Source organism: Centrocercus urophasianus, unplaced genomic scaffold (genome assembly GCF_019232065.1).
Source record: "Centrocercus urophasianus isolate 14NV4802_14NV808 unplaced genomic scaffold, USGS_Curo_1.0 seq_18, whole genome shotgun sequence".
Classification (NCBI taxonomy): Eukaryota; Metazoa; Chordata; class Aves; order Galliformes; family Phasianidae; genus Centrocercus; species Centrocercus urophasianus.
In genome coordinates, this window is record NW_024884733.1 from 8,914,864 (window position 1) to 8,935,202 (window position 20,339).

General features: G+C 50.0%; 1 protein-coding gene across 2 annotated transcripts in view; it reads left to right on the plus strand.

Annotated features, from left to right (window-relative positions):
- The first annotated feature begins 6,404 nt into the window (after positions 1-6,404).
- The window catches only part of NR5A2 (nuclear receptor subfamily 5 group A member 2), an 87,072-nt gene continuing 73,137 nt past the window's right edge, over positions 6,405-20,339 (plus strand). Inside the window, exons 1-4 of one of the 2 annotated variants that reach the window (XM_042820031.1) lie at positions 6,405-6,684; positions 15,080-15,217; positions 17,276-17,394; positions 18,606-18,747. In XM_042820031.1, coding sequence (XP_042675965.1) covers positions 6,618-6,684; positions 15,080-15,217; positions 17,276-17,394; positions 18,606-18,747 — 466 coding nt within the window. In that variant the 5' untranslated portion in view covers positions 6,405-6,617. The remainder of the gene's footprint in view (positions 6,685-15,079; positions 15,218-17,275; positions 17,395-18,605; positions 18,748-20,339) is intronic. The other variant, XM_042820032.1, reaches the window with a different exon arrangement.

Genomic DNA, 20,339 nt, shown 5'->3' on the forward strand with positions numbered 1-20,339 from the left:
ACATTCAGCACAGCTCAAAGAAACAGCTGAGGCTCCACCCAAGAGTTTATATGGCCCCACAGCCATGTGGGTAGGTGCACAGGTGAGGCCAGTCATGACTCAGGGGAACCCAGGTGAAGTCATTAAGGCCTGCTGGTCTCTGATGAAAGCTTCTTTTTAAATTATTCTTCCACTACTACTCTACTAAATTTTTCTCCCTGCATTTATCTATTTGTTTTATGGGGCTTTCTAGAGCTCACCGTTAGGTATCTAACTCAGTTGTGCACACCATTGTCTGCACCACAGAAAAACGCTTCAGTCTAGTGGGAGGATAGGCAGTGGTGAACAGAAGAAAGTATAGTGGTGTTAGCAAGAGATTGATGGGAATTTACAGCTATTAAGGGAGAGGGCTGAAGTACCCCCAAAGCCTCAGTTTGAGATGCAGGACTTGGTCTGAGCACTATGCAAAGAGGAGGGCAGAACAGCTCCACGCACAGCACAGCAGATGTGCCAGTGGTCTGACCTAAGGCTGTTCTCTGTCACCTGGGGCTCCTCAGAAATCCTACAGGTTCCTGCTCTTCCCAGAAATACAGACAACCCAATTCCAGAGTCATCCCTATGTCATATGGTCATCCAAGCATTTAAAATGAAATGAGGATAAGGTCTGACAAACTCTGGGCACGCAGTATAAAAAGATATAAAAATATTAATTAATATGTTATACTAATCTATTATTCATGTGGCTGCACTGGGGAGATACGCTCTTGAAGGAATTAAGCATTTCTCAGATCTTAAGTCTATTTGTTCTGTTTTTTAAGAACTGCAATGTTTATCGAGAGTGGTGCCTACATGACTCAGAAGACAATGAAAAAGCTGTGTTTCTTCACTGCTACACGTGCTTGTGAAATACATCTGCTGGACAGAATAGATACGGTGTTTTACCATGAAGCTTACATCTGAAGAAGTTGCGGGTGTCCAGATTTCATCATATGCCTCCAGAAAACAACTACCTTAAATTTTAAATTGTCAAGATAAAGACTAGTGCACTGTTTAATTATTACTGCCATAAACCAGAGCAATATTTACCTGCCTATAACAGAGCTTAGGAAAATCCACTTATCTCTCTTGCCAGGTGCCACATTTCTCACAGTTATTAATAAAATGATCAGAAATCATTATTTCTGAATGGCCTTTGCCCCACTTTTCTCTGCTGTCCAGTACGCTTCCCAACAAAAGCTGGCTTTGAAATTGGGACAAATATTGCACTTGTTTGTTGGGAAGACAGAAAGAAGCAAAAGCTCTCATCTGCACCGGACCCAAGCCATCGCACCAGCAGTAAACCTCAATTCCTCCTGCCTCCTGTGGCAGTTAAGCCAATGCAGTGGGCATTATGTGCCGCTCCTCTGTCCCCCAGCTCCCAGGCAGCCCTCGTTCCTGGTTCTGCTAGGAGAGCCCCCCAGCAGGACACAAAGTGCCATGCTGAGCCGCTTGCTTTTGCTGCCTTCCACTTTGCATTAGCAGCCAGCTCAGGTGCACCCACACAAGGCAGGGCAGCGGGAGGTGAAGCACATGTCTGGTGTCCCTCAGGGGGAGAGACTGGGAGAAACTCATCAGAGTACGCGGGGTGTTTCAGGACGCAGGGTCCTGAGGTGTAAGATTTACTGCATCCAGTCTGCCTCAAGTGAAGGTGCAGGGCCTTTTTTGCTTTTGGTTTTTGTGAGGGGCTTGTTTTTTGCAGGGAGCAGAGGGCATTACTGTTCTCCCTGCACATATCTTGAAAAAACAGATAATCTAGCTACCAAATTCAAAAGATTTTATGTGCCACTTAACATTCACTTTAGGACTCTTTCTCCTCTCCTCCCTCCAAGGGAACATATTCCTAATATTTTATTAATAATGCTCTAAGGAGAAGCTGCTTTCTGCTCCTGAGTGCTGTGTACGATGACGGATGAGTTCACAACACCTGTTACTGGTACATACGTGGAAGTAATTTCCCCTTGCCCGTTCCACAGAAATCTGTTCTTTTCTCACATAGTCAAATACCCTGTTCCTATTTCTAGCAAATAGCTGCTAGATAAGCTTTGAAAAGGTTTTGTAATTAATTAATATCTTTTTTCTTTGTATGCCAATAAGTTAGATTATTGAAGGAAAGTATTTGTGCAAGAAATTAGAATTGAAGCTGCTTACATAGATATAGATAGACAGACAGGCATAAAACTTGCCTAGAAAAGGCTTGCCAAGAAGGTTGATTTTCTTCAGTGCAGAAAGTTAGCATGAAATCGTGCCCCACCACAGCTTACCCCAGCTCTGCTTTGGTATTCAGTTAAGACCAAAGGAGGACTTCAGTAATCCACAGCTGCACAGAGCTGAGTTTTCTTCCTAAGCACTCCTGAAGGCTCCCCTATTGCTCATTTAACCTTGGGAGTATTTCCAGACATCTGTATTTACCTACTCCTCTGGATATTCACTTATCAGCAGAAATATTCACCTAAAAAAAAAACCAAAACTTTTTCTAAGTAATTATCAGGGAAAAATCACAAGAAGCAATTTTATAATTTCTACAGTTCACCTTTCCTCTTCAAATATGGTTTCTGTTCAATTACGTTCATCCAGTCAGAGAAGATAAACTTATAAGAGATGAAAATATTCCAAAAGATTAAAGTAGTCACGGGAAAAGATTTGCATTGTTAACACCTGTGAAGAACTCACCAAGCTTCTGTCCAACACAGCTGAATTTGAATATGCTGAAAATCACAAGTAAGGAGTAGCACACAGTGACATGAACTTTTAACATCATTACAATTGATTACTGAGGTGATAAGCATGACACGTTTTTATATACTGGGCTGCTCCAAAAGTAATGCCTCCAATTTTACTGTATCAGTCGGCAGTGTCAGAGGTGTATGTTGGCTCCCACCAGCATTCCATTGCATTTTCTGGCTGCATGACAGATGGCAGTAGAAGAGCAGTCTGAAAAAATGGTATCTGACATGCAGGAAAAATGGCATCCATTGCCATTCATTGATGCTTGCTGAATACTTATGGAGACCAAACTGTGGATGCAGCAAAATGAGGCAACGGATGGTGCATTTCGGCACTCTCCATTGCCAAAATGCTGGGTCACCTCCGCAGACTGTTGTAAGTGTGACATGCAGGCTCTTGTTCCTCCCTGGAGAAAATGCGCAGCTAATATTGGTGACTGTGCTGAAAAATTATTTTTTTTTTGTAGCTGAGAATTTGCTCTATGAATAGTGTTTTTATGCTATTTGTCCCTACTGTAGTTTTCATGGAAAAAAATAGGAGACATTACTTTCAGAGTGGCCTACAAGTATGTATGGATACATAAGAAAATAAGCAAGACAATTAACAGTGCAATCATACCACATGACCAAACAGTAACTGAGAATGAGCTGCTGGAAATAATCTCATAAATTAGAACTGTTACATTTCAGTACCAGAATTGTTTCACTGATAACCCAAAAGATGACCAACAGGTATATCAGATTTTCTTAATTTCTTCCACAGAAAACTGTATTTTCAATTCCAGTTTTGCACATGCAAAATAATACAAAGTTCACGATGGTGGAGAAAATACAGTGAAGCATGCAAAAGAATTTTAAATGTCTGTGGTAGGCCAGGAGGAATGGCAGAATGACTGAAATGAAACTTTTACAGAGTGATTTCCAGATAAAGGAATAAGGCTTGTAAATGTCCTCCCACTTAAACAAAGCTGCAGCTGAAACCAACTGGCCTACTGTCAGGACCAGGTAACAGCTCACACCTGGTGGGCACCATGCTGGGCTCAATGCCACATTTGCCCTGGACTTTCAGTTATATGAGGGTTCTGTCCCTCACTTGATGACTGTGCCAGGCTGTCTCAAACCCAGGCGGGGTTTGAGACTCTTGGAAGAGGTCACTGTTCATTGGTCTAGCTGTTTCCAGAGCTTCTTAACATCCTCACATGCCCAGATGAAATGCTATGAGAGAAAAATGTCCACAAGAGGAGAAACTCCTAATTCCATTTGTGTGATAAATGGTTGCAAAATAATTTGATGTACAAGAGTCAAAGGAGGGATCGTTGCCAAGCTTTTGAAATCAGGTGCCTTTTCTTTGAGGGACATTTGATTGAGGGACAAACAAGGGACAATTTCATCATACAAGAATGGGCAAAATAAAGACAGTAAACAGTTTTCAATTAATTATCTTTATCTTCCTGAAAGACCTGCTAAATATACAGAGATGCCAGATCATGGACTGATACAGATCGTCCTGGAGTTCTCCTATGAGTTTATTTTTTCCCCTTCGGACTCAGTATAAAGAAAGGCAAAGAAAGTCTGTCTGGTCATGCACCTGGCACACATTCTTGTATCCATGGAGACAAAGTATCAGAAAGGAGAAAAAGAACATTTTTAAGTGACCCTGACATTTGATACTGATGCAAAAACAAGGAAAGGAATGACCTAGTTGGAAGCCAAAAGCATGAAGTTTCTTCATTTCCTATGATTTAGTATCTCTCTCCCTCACATAGGGCAGATTCTTTTATAGACACTCCAGCATATGGGCCAGTGGAGCTCCAGCAATGTCTCCAAATGGCACAGTAGAAAGTTTCAAGCCTTACATTCAGCTTTTCTCTTTTAGCTCCTGTCCTGGAAGACATTCCAGGTTGCTTTATTATTATTATTACTATTATTTGATGGAATAAATGATTAGTTTGTATCTTTATGAACAGAACTTAAAAGCGATTTGATGATTAGATGAATTGGAATTGACAGAGAGACCAATTCGTTAGGTTTGTATTAAAACTGTGGTAAAAACTGGCTTCTAGCTTCCAGACAATTTAATCAGATAAAAAATATCAGTGACTTTGTAAAAACACCCATAGAGTCTGTTTAACCAGACTTACAAATTATTTTTTCCCATAATAAATAGAAAGATGTGTTTACATTGCCTGCTTTTGCTTTTAAAGCATCTCATAAACATTACAAGACAATAATTCACAGCATTCTGAGAAGTAGCCCGGCAGTTTGCTCACTTTACAAGTATAAAAACAAGGAAGAGAAACTTGATCTCAGGAAGTTTTTGGTGCACAAGTCAATATGATTTTACTTGCTACATGTCCCATAAACACAATGAATATTTATGATTGGGACTCATTAAATGGGTGAACAAATAAATGGCCTATTATACACACCATCAGGGTAGATAACGCATCTGACATGCACTTGCAGTTGTTTAACAAGAATTTGGAAAACCAGGTCCTCCCTCTAAAACCTGACTCCTTCGCCGGGGGGCTGCCCAACAGCACAGGGCTCCTGGCTATAATGCCCACGCCTTACAAAGTCACCGCAGAGTTTTGCCACAACAACCCCAGTCTCAGGAGAATCCTGAAAAGTCGTCCCCTTTCAGCACTGCTTTATCATCCAAGTCCAACCATCATGATGAACCACACAAAAGAGCAGATGTTGCTTTACAGCCCTCTGCAAATATCAAAACCGAAACTCCGGCAGACCTCAAGAGGCTTCAGATCCAGCCCACGATGGAAGAACTTGATTTTCTAAGAGCCTTGACATATCAAATATCATCTGAGCATTCAGGTGGGAGCCTGCCCTCACACCACAAACTGCACCTAGGCTGTAGTGAGCACCGAGGGCACAGCAGCGTACCCCTATAGGGCCCACGGCCCCTACCCACCTGCATGACATGGGGTGCCACAGGACCGAGGTGCCACAAGGCACAGTGCTGCAGGGCTGGGGTGCTGCAGGGCAAGGTGCCCCACACCTCCTCTGCCGGCCACAAAGCAGGACTTGGCCACTCAGAGCCAAGCTGAGCAATCACCCAGTCATCTGCCCAACTTTATTCAGAAGCATTACACTTTTGGCTAAGCGGCTACAACCTGGAGCTGCCTCCAGCCTGCAGGCTGGGCAATAAAATCCTTTGTCTGACAAACCCATCACAGAGGTTTGCTCACACTGTCACTCGGGCATAGAATCCCAAGCACATTCCCAAGCCTCCTTTAAGGAATTAACGCTTGCTTGCTTTGCCATCCCGAGAGTGTTTACAGAGCCAAAACAACCGTGCTTGCAGTACACTGTGCAAAGAGGTGATGACATCAGGAAGATAGGTCACAAGCTTGAGTTTATAGTCATTACACTTACATTGGTATGGCTTTTCATCCACTCGGTATAATCTTATGACCCCACAACTTTACAACCCTCCACTCTCTGGGTTTCATAGCACCTCTCCACTCCGGGTTAATCATTTCTCTGTCATTATCTGCCAAGAGTTCTTATCTCTTCTGCTGTCACTTTATAACAGGGCCTTCTTATCAAGCTGTACTAAATCACGTGATGGGGCCAAACCTATCACAAGTTCCAATTCTTCTGATTAGAGACTATCATGAAATGGGATACATGGTTTACAGCAGGTCACTAATGCTGGAAAAAGTACAGAGTCCACTGAAAGACATGCTTGTTACTTTCTGAATTCTGGGATAATTTTTTTGTTGTTGTTCATCACTCCGACTTTCACTGAGGGTTATTATAGCCTTGGTCTCAAGGCCAGAAAAGTTTACAGGCTGCACCTCTTCCGTACTCAATGCTGTACACCTTGCACCCAAGGGTACTGTATATTTACACTCAATGATGTCTTCTAGTTCTCACACGGCCATCATACAGGAATCTATAAAACATGGACTTACATCAGTCGGTAAGTAACAGTTTTCTGTTTTGATGACTCTGCGTAAATATATGAGATTGAGGCTGCCCAAACCAAAAAAAATCATTACGATTGGGCAAGCAAACAAAACTGATTAATTTACATGTGTTTTTAGGCAAATGAGAACTTTATGACGCTATGTAAAATGAAAGTAAACAGCCGATGACTGAGTGAATGATTTTTTCCTGCAGAGATAATGTGATTACCAAATTTACCATTGGACCATTAATAGTATTTTTAAATACTATAATTGCTAATTACTAAGAAATTGCATATGCGCGTGTGTGTATCAGCACTGGTGAAAAGCATAAATTGCTACCGGCCTGACTGTTGTTACTGAATAAAACCTCAGGAATGTTTTCAGGGTATTTTTGTTGTTGTTGCAGTTCTGTAAGTAACATGGGTGTTAAATACAGATTCTTTTTAGTATCTAAAACACATACAGATATTCATTTAGTAGGGATGGGCTGGATAGTGAAGGTCGGTTGATACCTCAGAGCAGTGAAGAAACACTTTCAGATATGGAACAGCACCCGCTCGCTCTCCACTGAGAAAGCCGGCTGGCACAGGTTGCTCTGGCTTTCCAACACAAGGGATCTGTGCCCCAGCTGCCCAGGGCTGCAGGGGCTGTGGTGAAGCCCCAGCAGGGCTGCAGATGGCATGCCAAAGCAGACTGCTCCTACATGGACTGGGAGGCTGTTCTGCCTGTGCAAGGCAGCTCAGCCACGCCGCAGGTTCCACAGCCCCTGGCTGTGCAAGGCTGTGCCTTGGCACGGCAGTTTATGGCAAGGATGAAAAAGGGAGCTTTGGCCCAGGGCCCACGTACCTGGGATCACTACCCTCTTCTTACCCCAAAGTGCGTCACTGTGTGCAGGCAAGGCACTTGTCCTGATGCAGGGTGTGATATGGGCCCCTTGCCATCAAGGCACTGCAGCAATGGAAGGTGCAGCAACAGCTGCAGGAAGTACCCTCAAATCTAGCTGAAACCTGATCTTGATCTCCTAGGTTGAGCTGCTCCTTCTCTGGAGAAGGGGAGGGTACCCATGGACAGGTTCCCACTTGGGACCCAGCTGTGCCCCAGGCCGCCGGCCCCCAGGAGCTCCTTGCTCACCCCCTCCTCCTGCTCTACACCTCCCACACAAGGGCCATGCCCGACATCACAGCACAGTTTGCTGGGCTGTGAATGAATGGCTGGAGGATAATGTGCTATAACAGTTCTGTAAGGGTACCCATCCACAACAGCAGAAGAAGGAAAAATGAGACATTCCTCTCCATCATACTTACACCAAATGTATTTAGGGTTCTCTAAATCATGTAGATACGAAGGACAGAGGGTCGTGAATTAGCAAAGCCCTGTTGTCACCACACTTCCAAAATGCACTCATGTGCCATACTGTGGTCATACCAGGTCAGATTCTCTAAGCAAGGCGCAGGAAAAGCAAATCTGAATCCTGTGCCAGTCTCTGAAATCCTAAGTGCTCTGTGTCCAGGGCAGGACTGTTGCCTTGTGTGGCACAGCACTGCCACAGCTCCTGCTGGCTTTCCTGACAAGTCTAACCTGATGTGTGTACCCTGAATACCACGTGCCCTTAGGGTTAAATGTAAGGAGGAGCAGGATCCTGCTCTTATTTGCTCTCCCTTCATGGAATAAGCACAATCTGCACAAATGCCAAGTAGACTAAATCCCATCTCTGGACTTTCCCTTCTGTCCAGTCCTTCCCAGCACATCCTTTGCTCTTTCCTCCCCACGCCAAAACAAAGCAGGTGGGTGTGTGAGGTGCTCCTGTTGGGGGCACTTGTGCATGAACAGCCAGTGCTTATCCACTGGGATAAGTCAGTCCGTGGTACAGAGCAGCAACATACCACTGCAAGGGTGAGCCTGCTTCCTCTTGGCCTTGTCCAGTTCCCATGAACACCAATAAAACTCCTTCTCTCATTTAAAGGGGAGTGGATCTGCCCCTCAGAGAGCAAACAGCCAGAATGGAGCTGACACCTGCTTTTAGGTTTACAGTCATGTAGTAAAAAAAAAGTAGCTGGAATTCACGGGATCTTACTAGAACATCACATCTTCCAGGTGAAGATCATCATACGGTCCTCTGGAAGTGCCTTGATTTTTTTCTGGTTGGATTCCTAGGCAGCACAAAGTCACTCAACCAGCTGGATTTTCCTCCAGTCATACCGCTGTCTTAGCATCCTTAGGGACACTGCAATTGGTGTAAGCATGACTATATGACAGAAGTACCTATATACCTATGACTATATAACAGAAATAACTGTTTCATTAACTTAAAAAAATAGTTGCAGAGCAGGACAAATAATCTCCTTGCAATTTCTTACTTTGAGGCTTTTCAGCTTGTGTAATAATTACTGCCATCTTAATTTTAATGTCATCAATGTAATCAAAATTCTGGTTAGAATTTACAGTATTCTAACCAGTGCTGTCCAGTTTGGCAAGGTTTATTTGTATGGATTACTACTATTAGTATGCATGTATCATGCACTTTCACATCACTGGCAAAGACAGCAAATGCTGTCTTTACAAGTTTGGATGAGGATTCTGGCCAGCAGAGCAAGCAAAGCTTCCACGGGAATGAGCAGAGGTTGAGTGCAAGGCAGCTTTTAACAGTGACATCTCAATGCTAATCTTGACTTCTACGCAGTTTTCCCCTCCTTAAATATTTCTGCCATCATTATACTGCAAATGAACTATTTAGAAAAGTGGCATATACACTTGGTTCTCTTCAGTCTTATAAGGAAGTTAAATTTTAAATACTCAAATACATGGAGCAAAACAACAATGATGATGCCTGTGGTTTCCAGAGGAAAAGCCTCCAGTCACCCATCCATGTGGGCATCTAGGAGGTCAGCTCCCAGCCAGTCCTTAACAGGGTGGCAGGGAAGAATTACCTGCAGCAAGAGCTGTGCCTTGCTGTGGTGAGGACAGAAACGTTACTGAAGTGTAGAGTTTACTCTCCTATTCCACAAGTATTGCAGAGCTGATATGTGCATCAGTAGGTATTAGATATATTAATACATAGTTATAAATGGACAGCCTTGCATACATACACAATCCTTATCGAGATTTCTCAATATAAACCTCGCTATTTTATCTTTTCATGGTTTGTTTTATGATTATACACTTATGTGCGGAGAACCCTTAGATGATACATATACATCTATGAGTTCTGGGTTTGCTCATGATAAAGATCAGCTATTAAATTACTTTTTGTAAATAAAGTTTGCAAGCTTCAAAACATAATCACTATTTGGGAGGGGAGGGGGCAGGAACGGACCTAAAACATTTCCTTTTTATTTTTTTTATTTTTCACCAGCAGATCAAGGTCAGTTGCCTCAGCAAAAGAAATTTCATTTTTAAGCCTGTCTGTGCAGGATAGAAATCAATTACCTCTTCTGGTACAGAGGCCAGCGCTCAGCCCTGACAGGAGCCTTGCTTTATACACAAATATATTTGGAGTACTTCCAGACCAGGCTGCAGCCTTTGTAACTAAGATGCTCCACGCGCAGCTCCAAAGGGGCAGCGCAGCCGAGACAAACGGACCCCACCGGCAAAAAAAACAAATACCTGGGTGGCTGTTTGCACCCAGGCGGTTGGGCCCGGCTCCGGCGGGCAGCGCTGCCGAGCACCCCTCGCCGCGCCGCGCCGCTCCGTGCAGGGCTGGGACTGCGGCTCCGCTGCGGGGCGGGCGCAGGGAGGGGCCCGCTGCGCGTCCTCGGGGCGAGGACGTTTTCCCTCCGCGCGGTTAGCGGCAACAGGTCCGAGCAGTGCTGGGATAGAATGCGCCTCCCCTACGAAAGGCATAGCGTTTAGCGTTAAGAAAGAAAGAAAACTAGCATGTTTTCTACTTGCAAAACCGACTCTTTGAGTGTGTTAGGCTAAAGGCTGGCTTGCGCCGAAGGCTGCGGCTCGCTGCCGGTGCCGCCGGTGCTGCCGATGCAGGGAACCCCTCGGCAAGCTCCGGGCAGGGCTCGCCTCTCCCGAGGCGCCCGTGCCTTCGGCCGCCCGGGCCGGCCGCGCTGCCTCAGCCCTCGCCTCCCCCCGGGCCCCGCAGGAGCGCCGGCAGCCCTTGGGGAGTCGCCGGGAGAGCCGCTGCCCAGAGCCGTCAGGGGGCACCGCGCTGCGCCCCGAGCCCGGCGGGCTGCGGCAGGACGGGGTGCGGCATCGCAACGCCTTCCGGTGAGTCACCGGCAATAAAAGAAAAGCAATCACGGAGGTGCTTTGCCACCCACTTGGCCCGACGCGCTCCTCGCCCTGGAGTATCCCGCAGTTTCGCATCACCCGTCGCTGCCAGGTGTTTATAAGGCAGCAGGGCGTTCCAGCGCGCAGCAGTAACCTCGGCCGGGCGTTAAAAATAGCTTCTCGGTCAATAATTGACTGCTTGGAAAAGGCTCTCCGGTTCGGACCGGAGAGGATCGGCATCTCCGCAAGGCAGCGGTGATGACTTGCAGCAGAAAAAACGCAACAGGCTTTGGAAAGTGATCCTCTATGGTGTGCGTTTTGCTTGAGAAAGCACTGCAGCCCGATCACTGTCTCTGATTTGCTGACAGCGGATCAAAAACATTACGGAAAAATAAAGCATGTTTTTGTGCTTTCTGCCGTTTTCTGGAAGGGACAGTTTGCTTTCTAAAGCCTGAGCTGGAGGCACTAACAACCTCCGCCCAACTGAATCCCTAGGAACCAAAAGTAACGCTCCTTGGCTAAGTGATGAGAGGACCTCGTGGGCTGTGCGACTCCGGCGGTTTCAGGGAACTCTCCCTGTCGTACCGTGGGGGTGACTGTGATGGTAGGGATGGCAGGGATACGGCGGGGGTGAAGACATGGGGTAAGAGATGAGAGGTAAAAAAAGGAGAAAGGAAAAAAAAAAAGAAAAAGAAAAAGAAAAAGAAAAAGAAAAAGAAAAAAAAAAAAAAAAAGGAATAGAGCCTGTGATAGATACATATTTCCTGGCATAAACAATCTCGTAAAGTTGGGAGTGAGAAGTGAGTGAGATGAAGCAGACGCAGCATTACAAATGTTGCAGCTGCAGAGGGGAGCTGCTCACGCCGCTCAGTCACACGCTGCTTGCCCGGGGGCACTGCCCGTGTATGTCCGGGGCTGGGCAGCGTGAGGGGCGTGGGGCACGGGGAGGTGTGCCGCTAGGGCTGGGCTGCTAGGGATCGCTTGGGCCAGCTCCGTGGCAGGGACTTCACCCACAACTGTCTGAAGGCACCGATTTTGGGGAGAGATCCTTGAGATTCACTCTGGGGCTAAAAACGTGATACTCGGAAGAAAAGCTTGCTTGCTGGGAACATAAACCCAACCTTCTTCGGGCCACTTTCCCCCGCAGAGGTGACAGGGAGCGCTACCTGCTGCTCAGATCATCGGGGATGGGGATGTCTCTGTGTGTGCAACATCAGCCCCAGTTCTGTGGCCTCTTTGAAGCCGTAAGAAATTGGAGCTTGAAGTATCGCCGCACAGAACCCTCTGCTTTCTAACAGAGAGGTGGAAGAAGTTTCAAATTATTGAAAATCAGTCTGTGTGTTTTTTTTTTAATGTAAATGAACATACATTTAAATAGGGAAGTGTAAAATATTCCAGGTCTTGCTCCTTGTACTAATCAAGGCTGCTGGAGGCTCCCCGAGCCATCATCTTTTATAATTATAATTACACGCGTCAATCAAGACCTTCAGGCAAAGTCAGAACAAGGCAGGCAAACTCAGGAGAGAAATCACGTTTAAAAAAAAAAAGTTTGGAGAACTTGGTAAGGAATGGAGAAGAGATTAGAAGAAAGGGTAATTAAGGTTGCTCAAGGCAATCGTGAGTGCTAGGACTCCATGTTAAATTAAACATAGCCACAAGGGACCAGGTATCATTTATAATGTGTACTGCCCTAAACTGTTACTTTGGAGAAACGTGGATGTGTAATAAGCTTTCCAAAGTATGTCCATCTGTAGCGATGGCTGGCAGAGCAGCTCTGCAGCGCTGTGCTCGCCCAACCCCTGCCCGGCAGAACGATGTAGAGTCCATGAGTGAGACCAGAGCTCCCGAGGCCCACCGCCAGGGCCGGGCCCGGGGTGAGGGCGTTTTGGACGTTCTGCCGGGGCTGCCCGCGGGGCTCTCTGCCCTATTTTTCGCCCAAACGCGGGGGCTTTTCTCGGAGCAAAACTCACGAGAGCAGAGGCACGGGGCGCCTCGGCGGGCGGCGTGACCGAGAGGGGAGGGAGCGGCGGTTCCCCGACGGCTCGGCGGGTCTCCCTCTCGCCGGGCCCGAAGCCGCGGCCCCGCCGAGAGCGCGGCTCCCGGCCCCAGCTCAGAGCTTCGAGCCACGAGCCCCGGGGCGGGCGGCCGAAGGAGCGGAGCCGCCGCTGCCCTCAGCCCCGGCCAGAGCAGTCGGGAGCCGGCCCGGGTGACGCCGCATGGCGACGCCGTCTCGAGGGCTTGTTTGTGACTGAGGCCGGGGGGAGAAGCTCCTCAGCGGCCACACCGTCTCGCCCGGCCCGCTCCTTACCGAGGCACGGGCGCACTCCCTCGGGGGCTCTCGGCCGCGCCGCAGAGCACCGCGCTGGTGCCCCGCGGCTCGTCACGCCTCTGCATCGCGCTGCAGGAGAACCGCTAAGGTGTGAAGTTACAGCTTGAGAAATAACGCGATGACATAGACCAAAACTTCCCTGCCCGGCTACACGCCGAAGGGGAATGGCAAAACGTAAGGAGCCCGTAAGCTCCGAACTTCAATGCGCTCTGGGTCCAGCCCCACAAAGCTAAACACCCTGCACAGAGCAGGAAAGACGGAACTCTCTGTCTGTGTAGGTTCGGGGTCTGCACTCAGTTAAGCAAAGCTCTCCCCGTAGGTGGATGAGAAAAGTTCGAACTGTGGAGAAAATGGCACACGCGACGCACTCCGGCCCCACTCCCTTTCATTCATCACAAGCGGCTGTAAGTTCGGACACGGGTCCGCTGCTCCGCAATCTGTCCTAGCCGATGGGAAAAGCGGCCCAGCGCCGGGGACAGTTCCGTGCCTCACTTTCAATCGGAAGCAGTTTTCGGCTTTTAATATACAGAACGGTGACTGAAATCTCAGAGCAGCACGGGCGGGGGGTCTCGGATGCTCGCAGAGGTGACAATAGCGCTCAGCCCACACCGCCCGGTGGGGGCGGCCGGAGCCCGCGGTACCAACCGAACGGCCGGGACGGGCGGGGCAGCAGGGCAGGCGGACCCCCGGCCCCAGCGCGGCTGTGCGGGGCTGCTTCGCACTGCGGGGCCGCCCGGCTCCCGCTGAGACGCCCGCTGGAGAGAAACAAGTTATCTGAGATAACGCGGGGAGCAGTGCCGCTCGCCGCACCGTGAGCTGGAGAAGGGAAGCTCTTGCTCAAGCGATGGCTCGGCCGGGGCATCGGATTTTGTGCAAACGGTGCAACCGGCACTGATCGATTTCGCAAGAAGTTTTAGGGAAAGGAGACGCTAAGAGCCAGAATAGATAGGCGAGCTCCCGCCCTCTACATTCAGGCTCTGGGGCAGAGAGGCGGCATCGGGTCCCGAGGGCCGGGGTTCCCCAGACGCCGAGGTTCCCGCTGCCCGTCCCCCCCCCGCCCCCCGCAGGGAGACAGGCGAGCGCCGGGGGTCCCGCGGGAGGCAGAGGGGAGCTGCAGCGGGGCGCGCGGCGGGCCGAGGGCTGTCGGGCTGCTCTGGGGCGGGCGGGTTCGGCTGCGGCCCGCAGCCCGGCCAACAGGCGGGCGGGGGGCGATCACGCTGTGTGCGAGCGTGTGTGCGCGCGTGTGTCGCGCGGGGGTGTCCTCGCTTCTCCTCCGCCGTATTGGCTGCGAGTTCCGTGTCGGTGCCCCCCTTCGCCGAAGCCCCCGCGGCCTCCGGGCTCCGGGAGCGCCTCCCCACGGGTCCGGGGCGAGAGGTCCCGGCTCGGCACCTCCGCACTTGTGGCGGGGGAAAGGGGGAGGAGGAGGAGGAGGGAGGAAGGGAGGAGGGGACCGGGGGTGGGAACCCTGTCCAGCGGCACCGGCGGCGGCAGAGCGCTCCCGTGCACTGCGCCTCTCCGCATGGATCGGGGCGCCGGGCTGCCGCCGTGCTGAGCCCCGGGCGGAGCTGCTGCGGGCTCCCGGGGTCGCTCCTTCCTCTCCGACACCCCCCGGTCTTCCTCCTCCTCCTCTCCTCTCCGCCCCCGCCCCCGCCGCCTGCAGACCGACAACCGCTCCGCGGCTCTCCCGGCCGCGGGCACCCGGCGGCGCTTCCCGGCGGCCGGGGCCGCTCGGCGCTCCCGCTGCAGCGGGGCAAGGGCCGGCGCGGAGCGGAGGGAGGGAAGAGGAGGAGGAGGAGGAAGAAGAGGCGTCGGCCGCCGAGCGCCCCGCGGTCCCGCTAAATCTGTGCTGCCGTGTCCAGGTGCCGGTGCCGCGGACAGACACGGAGCCCCCAGCCCGGCCCGCAGCCGCCCTGTCATGCTGCCCAAAGTGGAGACGGAGGCCCTGGGACTCGCCCGGTCGAATGGGGAACAGGGGCAGATGCCAGAAAACATGCAAGGTAAGGGGGGAATTGCACGGCTCTCCCCCTCCGCGCACGCTCGGCTCCCCACCCGTGCAAACCGCCCCCGCGTCCTGCCAAAAAAGTTTAGGGCTGCCGCCCGCGAGCTCCGCCGAACTCGCGCCTTCGCGGCTCGGGCACCGAATCACCGGCGCTGGATCGCGGTAGGGCCCGGCCGGGAGGCGCGGCCGCGGCGGTCGGGAGCCTCGCCCGAGGGACACCGGCGCTGGCGTCCCATCCCCACTCCGCCCGAAACTATAGCCAAGTTTACGGCGACGGAGCCGCGCAGAACAGTCCGGGAGAACAGCCCGCGTGCCAACCGCGGGGCCCGAGGGGACAGCACAGGTGGCAGCGGCCGCGGGGGAAACTTCGCCCGGAGCCTCGGCGCGCGTGCACCATTCCGGGTCCCTCCGCGGGCGACGGCGGGACGCACGAGCTGGAAGCGCCTCGCCTGGCCGGGCCGGGCCGGGGGCTGCGAGGATCGGTTCCCGCGGCCCCGTGAACGGGAGCTGCCCGCTCCGCCCCCTGCCTGCCCCGAGCGGCGGGTCCTGCCCCGCGGCTCTTCGGAAGCCGTCCTCCGTCCTCCCGGGAGCCCGCAGGGAAGTAGGAGTGGGGTGGGCCGGGGGCTCAGAGGTGCCGGGGGCGGCCCGCCCGCCCCTTTCTTCGCCCGCAGAGGAGGCTCCCCATCAAGCGCTCGGAAAACCCCTGCTTTCCCACTCGGGTTTTTTTTGGTTGTTTTTTTATTTTTTTATTTTTTTTTTCCTGCGAGGAGAGACAACTCGGTCCCAGCGCCGGATCCCGGAGCGGCAGCCGCGGGAGCAGAGGGGAGGGCCGGGCTTCTCTCCTCCCCCGTCCGCCACCGCCCCGCGTCCGCCCCACGCCGCTGGCAGGCGGTGACTCCGGCTGTGCCGAGGCCGCCCCGGAGCCGCTGCCCCGGCCGCGTTGCCGGCGGGTTCATGCCCCGGCGCGCAGCTCCCGCAGCCCCCAGCAGGGCTCCCCCCGGGGCGCTTCGGGCGGGCTACGGTCGCTCCGCCGCCCGCGACCCGCGGCAGCAGCGGGGCTACCGGGAAGGAGGCGACGCCCCGAGCGCCGCCGCTGCGCGCCCGGTGCCTCCCGCGACCGCTCGGGAACCCTCCGCCGCAGCCGACCCGAGGTCCAGGGAGGGAAATCGGCGGCGCCGCTCGGGACGGGCTCGCTTTCCGTGAATCGCCCGCCGGAGCGGCCGAGCGGGCTCTTCGGAGGGAGCCCGACTCGAGCGACCGCGCTCCGCGCCCGCCTTCAGCCCGACGTGCGCCCACCGGGCGGCTCCCCGGCCCCTTCCCAGAGCGGCCCGAACGCCGGGCGCGTGGCCCCCGACACCCAGGGACGCCGGTGCCGAGCCGGGACTCGCTCCTTGCCCGCGCCACCGGGGCCGGGCGGCAGCGCCGAGCCTGAGCGCGACGCCGTGCCCGGCTGAGGCAGGTCGGAGCTGCGGGCAGCGCTCCCGCTGCGGCTCGGGGCCGGGCTGCGGAGCGGAGCGGGGGGCGGCAGTCGCCCCGAGCCCACGAGCTCCCGCTTAGCAAGTAAGTAACTTGACTGCAGCGCGGCACAAAAGTGCTGGGCTGTAAGATACGAGCCTAGGCTAAGTAAATATTTGCAGGCTGATGTTGAAAGAAAACTTTAAAGGAAACAACCGAGTCACTTTAAATACGGCGGTGACGCTTCATCTTTCCACTGCACTTTCTTAAAGCCCGTTCCCGATCACTCTCGGATTTAAACGAACTCGTTAAGCTCGTGATTCCCTCAGCTAGGCGCTGAGTTAAGAGCACTCCGCGAACATAAATACTGAGAACTAAGCGTGAGGAGCCGAGGGGTTTGGCTTCACCTGTTCAGAGCCACACGGCTTTGCTGTTGGGCAAAAGTTGCACACTGCAGTGCCAGCCGTACTCTGAAACATCGAACTTTCTGCAATACTTTCTGCTGTACTTCAAAGAGAACTGTTCCTCTAGAACAGTAGCAGAAAAAAAGCGAGTTGTTAACGTAAATCCTAATAGAACGTGCTATTTCTCCTCTTCCCAGTGTCTCAGTTTAAAATGGTGAATTACTCTTACGACGAAGACCTGGAGGAGCTGTGTCCGGTGTGCGGAGATAAAGTGTCGGGGTACCACTACGGGCTGCTCACCTGCGAGAGCTGCAAGGTGCTGTACTCACTGCTTCATACAAACAGAAGTACAGCAAAAAAACTTTCAAAATAAGCAAAAAAAGACAAACTAAGGCAGTTAATAGTTGGGCTTATTTCTAATGTGTTTCTTGCTAGATTCTCACGAAAAATTAAGCACCAAAACGCTGTAGGATTAGAAGTGTCTTTGAGAGAGCTCATTTGCACAAAAGGGAAGAAACAATGTGGGCTGTTTTCGTAGCTTTAGTGTTACTTTAAAGTGTTTCGCTGTTGTAAAGTGACGTAGTTACAGCATAACTTTTACTCGTAACTGTCCCAAATATCGATCTCCGTTGATTTAGGTACGCTTAGGCTATTTCTTTTCCCGGAGGACAAAGCCAGAGTCTCCTCAGCACAGCTCACTTTCACAGTCTCATGCAGCTGTACCATTTCCCATCCCTCGGTGCTATACGGTACATTTCTGTGACGGTGGTGACTCGGCTGTTCTTACAGCAGCCAGACACTGCCAGAGCTCACCTGACACAAAGCTACAAACGTATGACTTGTTTTCAATTGTTCCTTATTTTGAGAATAACGTTTTTGTAAAGGTAACCGCCTTTAACTATTTCTGAATTAATTTATCTGCACGGTTTTGTTACACTCAAGTTTAAATATACATGAATTTATGGCGTGACCAATTTGTCAGGTAAAAATTTGTTAAGTTCTTTACAGCCATCTAAGTAATGCACTGTAAGGAAGCTCCATGGTTTGAACAAAGCAATTTAAAACACTTAGCTGCACGGCAAAACTAACTTGGCACATTATATTTTCATTAAAACAAAATCAATGAGAATTGAATAACAAGCACTTATGCCTTTAGCACACACCACTGGGATACACGTTCACCAGAAGTATTCTGCTTGTTTTCATCTTTGCCACAGTGTTCCTACTTATTTTACAGATAACTGCTTTGAAGGGAACACTTATTTTACAATTAAGTCATGCAGAAGGAGCTGCCCAGCCTCTCCTTCCACACTGCCTACAGCCTCTTGCTAAGCTTTGATGCAAGCCCAGAAGGCAGAGCCCTAGCTCAAGAGAAGCTCCTGTAGGGTCTGGTGCTTCTTTCCTGACTTTCATTTAAACCCAACTGCAGAACTGTGTAAGAAGAGTCTGTTACAATGCATTCTGTGCAATGAAATGCTGAAACACACCATTCAAGCAAGAGGGCTGACTTTCCTATCTCCCATGCAGGGATTCTTTAAGCGGACGGTGCAGAATAACAAGAGGTACACGTGTATAGAGAACCAGAACTGCCAGATTGACAAAACCCAGAGGAAGCGATGCCCTTACTGCCGATTTCAAAAATGCCTCAGTGTTGGAATGAAACTAGAAGGTAAGAGCCCCAGCCCTGCTCACACCAGCTGCAGCAGTACCCGTTATGATAAACGCTGGTTTATGAACATTATGCTGTACAGCACAGTTTTAAAGTTGTAGTAAAAGGTGGCTTGTGTTCAATGAGACTGAGGCTTCCTATAACAAGAAAATGGTAAAATGGTAAAAAATCCAAAAACTTGCCAAAACCATACACTCCATTTTCATGTATGTACGTACTTGGATATTTCAGTACTTCCAACCTTGCAAATGAAGGGCTCCAGATAGTGGAAATTAGTTCTGCAGCTTTAGAAAAGGATTTAATTTAGATTACACTAAATATGTAAGAGGCATCTCGGTTTTGGACATTCTTTGTTAGAGTGATGTGATCTTATTTCTATTTTATCCAGGTTCCTTTTATAGTATTATCTTCTGATAATATGGCACAAAAAGAGAGAGTGAATATACAAGTCCTTTCTTACAGCGACTTGCTTTTGGGATTAAGGACCAAAAACTTCTAAAGTTATGTCCTGTATTTTTCGTGGTGCTACACCTGAGATGTTATCACCAATGGAAGAATAAGGACTTCAAAGTATACTTTTTTACTTCATTTGGCTCTGTCCTGTACAGAGAGGAATGAAGAGGATACGATGCCCTTTGAGAAAAGAAAATGAAAATATGTCACTGAGATTCAAATGTGAGACTCAAGTTGATTTTAACATTGATAAATAAAATAAACTGAGATTTCAAAGCAGAAAGCATTTCTACTTAACCAAGCACATCCTTCTAAATTCCTTATTCTTCTTTTGTGCTGAAATGGCATTTACCTGAGACACCTAACAAGGAAGAATCAGACCAACAAGGGATACAATAAACCATTAAGGGAGCCATAAAGGACAAGCCCCAATCACCTGAGTTTGGCAGAGGAAAACTTCTGCTATAACTGAAGATCAACAGAATAATCAGCCCTCTGCAATCTGATGAATTCAACACTGTTCTGTCTGCCCATAGCCTCAGCTACCGCTGATGCTGCACTACACATCCCAAACCCTGCACACACATCCAAATTCAAGCAGTAAAATAACCAGACGTTGGGAGTCATTTTCCCCTTGCTGGCAGAGAACAAGGATAAATGGCATAAACTACTTTTACCTCCTCTCAATTGTGGGCAATGGTACAGGTGCAATTTTTGTGCTTCTGTGATTGCATGCAATGCACCCTAACTTCTGTAGGAGTTACACCAAGAGCATTTGCTAATAGAATTTGCCATGTAGCTGATAATTCTGGATACCTGGATGGACACTGTGCATGCAGACTTAAAGTTACATTTGGCAGCACTGTGATTTAATTAGTTTTCTGCATTTCACTCAAAACCAACATTCAGCAGCATTATTAGGAACATTTTGACTGCAGACGTAAGTAAGGTGCACGTAGTTTTAAAGGTGCTTTAGAAGTGTACTGTGTACTCCAACTCCCTTGGCTGTACACCCATACAACTTCTTTTCCTCTCGTTAGAGAATTGTTAACAACACGTGCTTCCGTGACTGTAAATACCTGTGACATTTATGTGTGTATTTCTCTGATAGTGATATATATATATAAACAGCCTTAAAG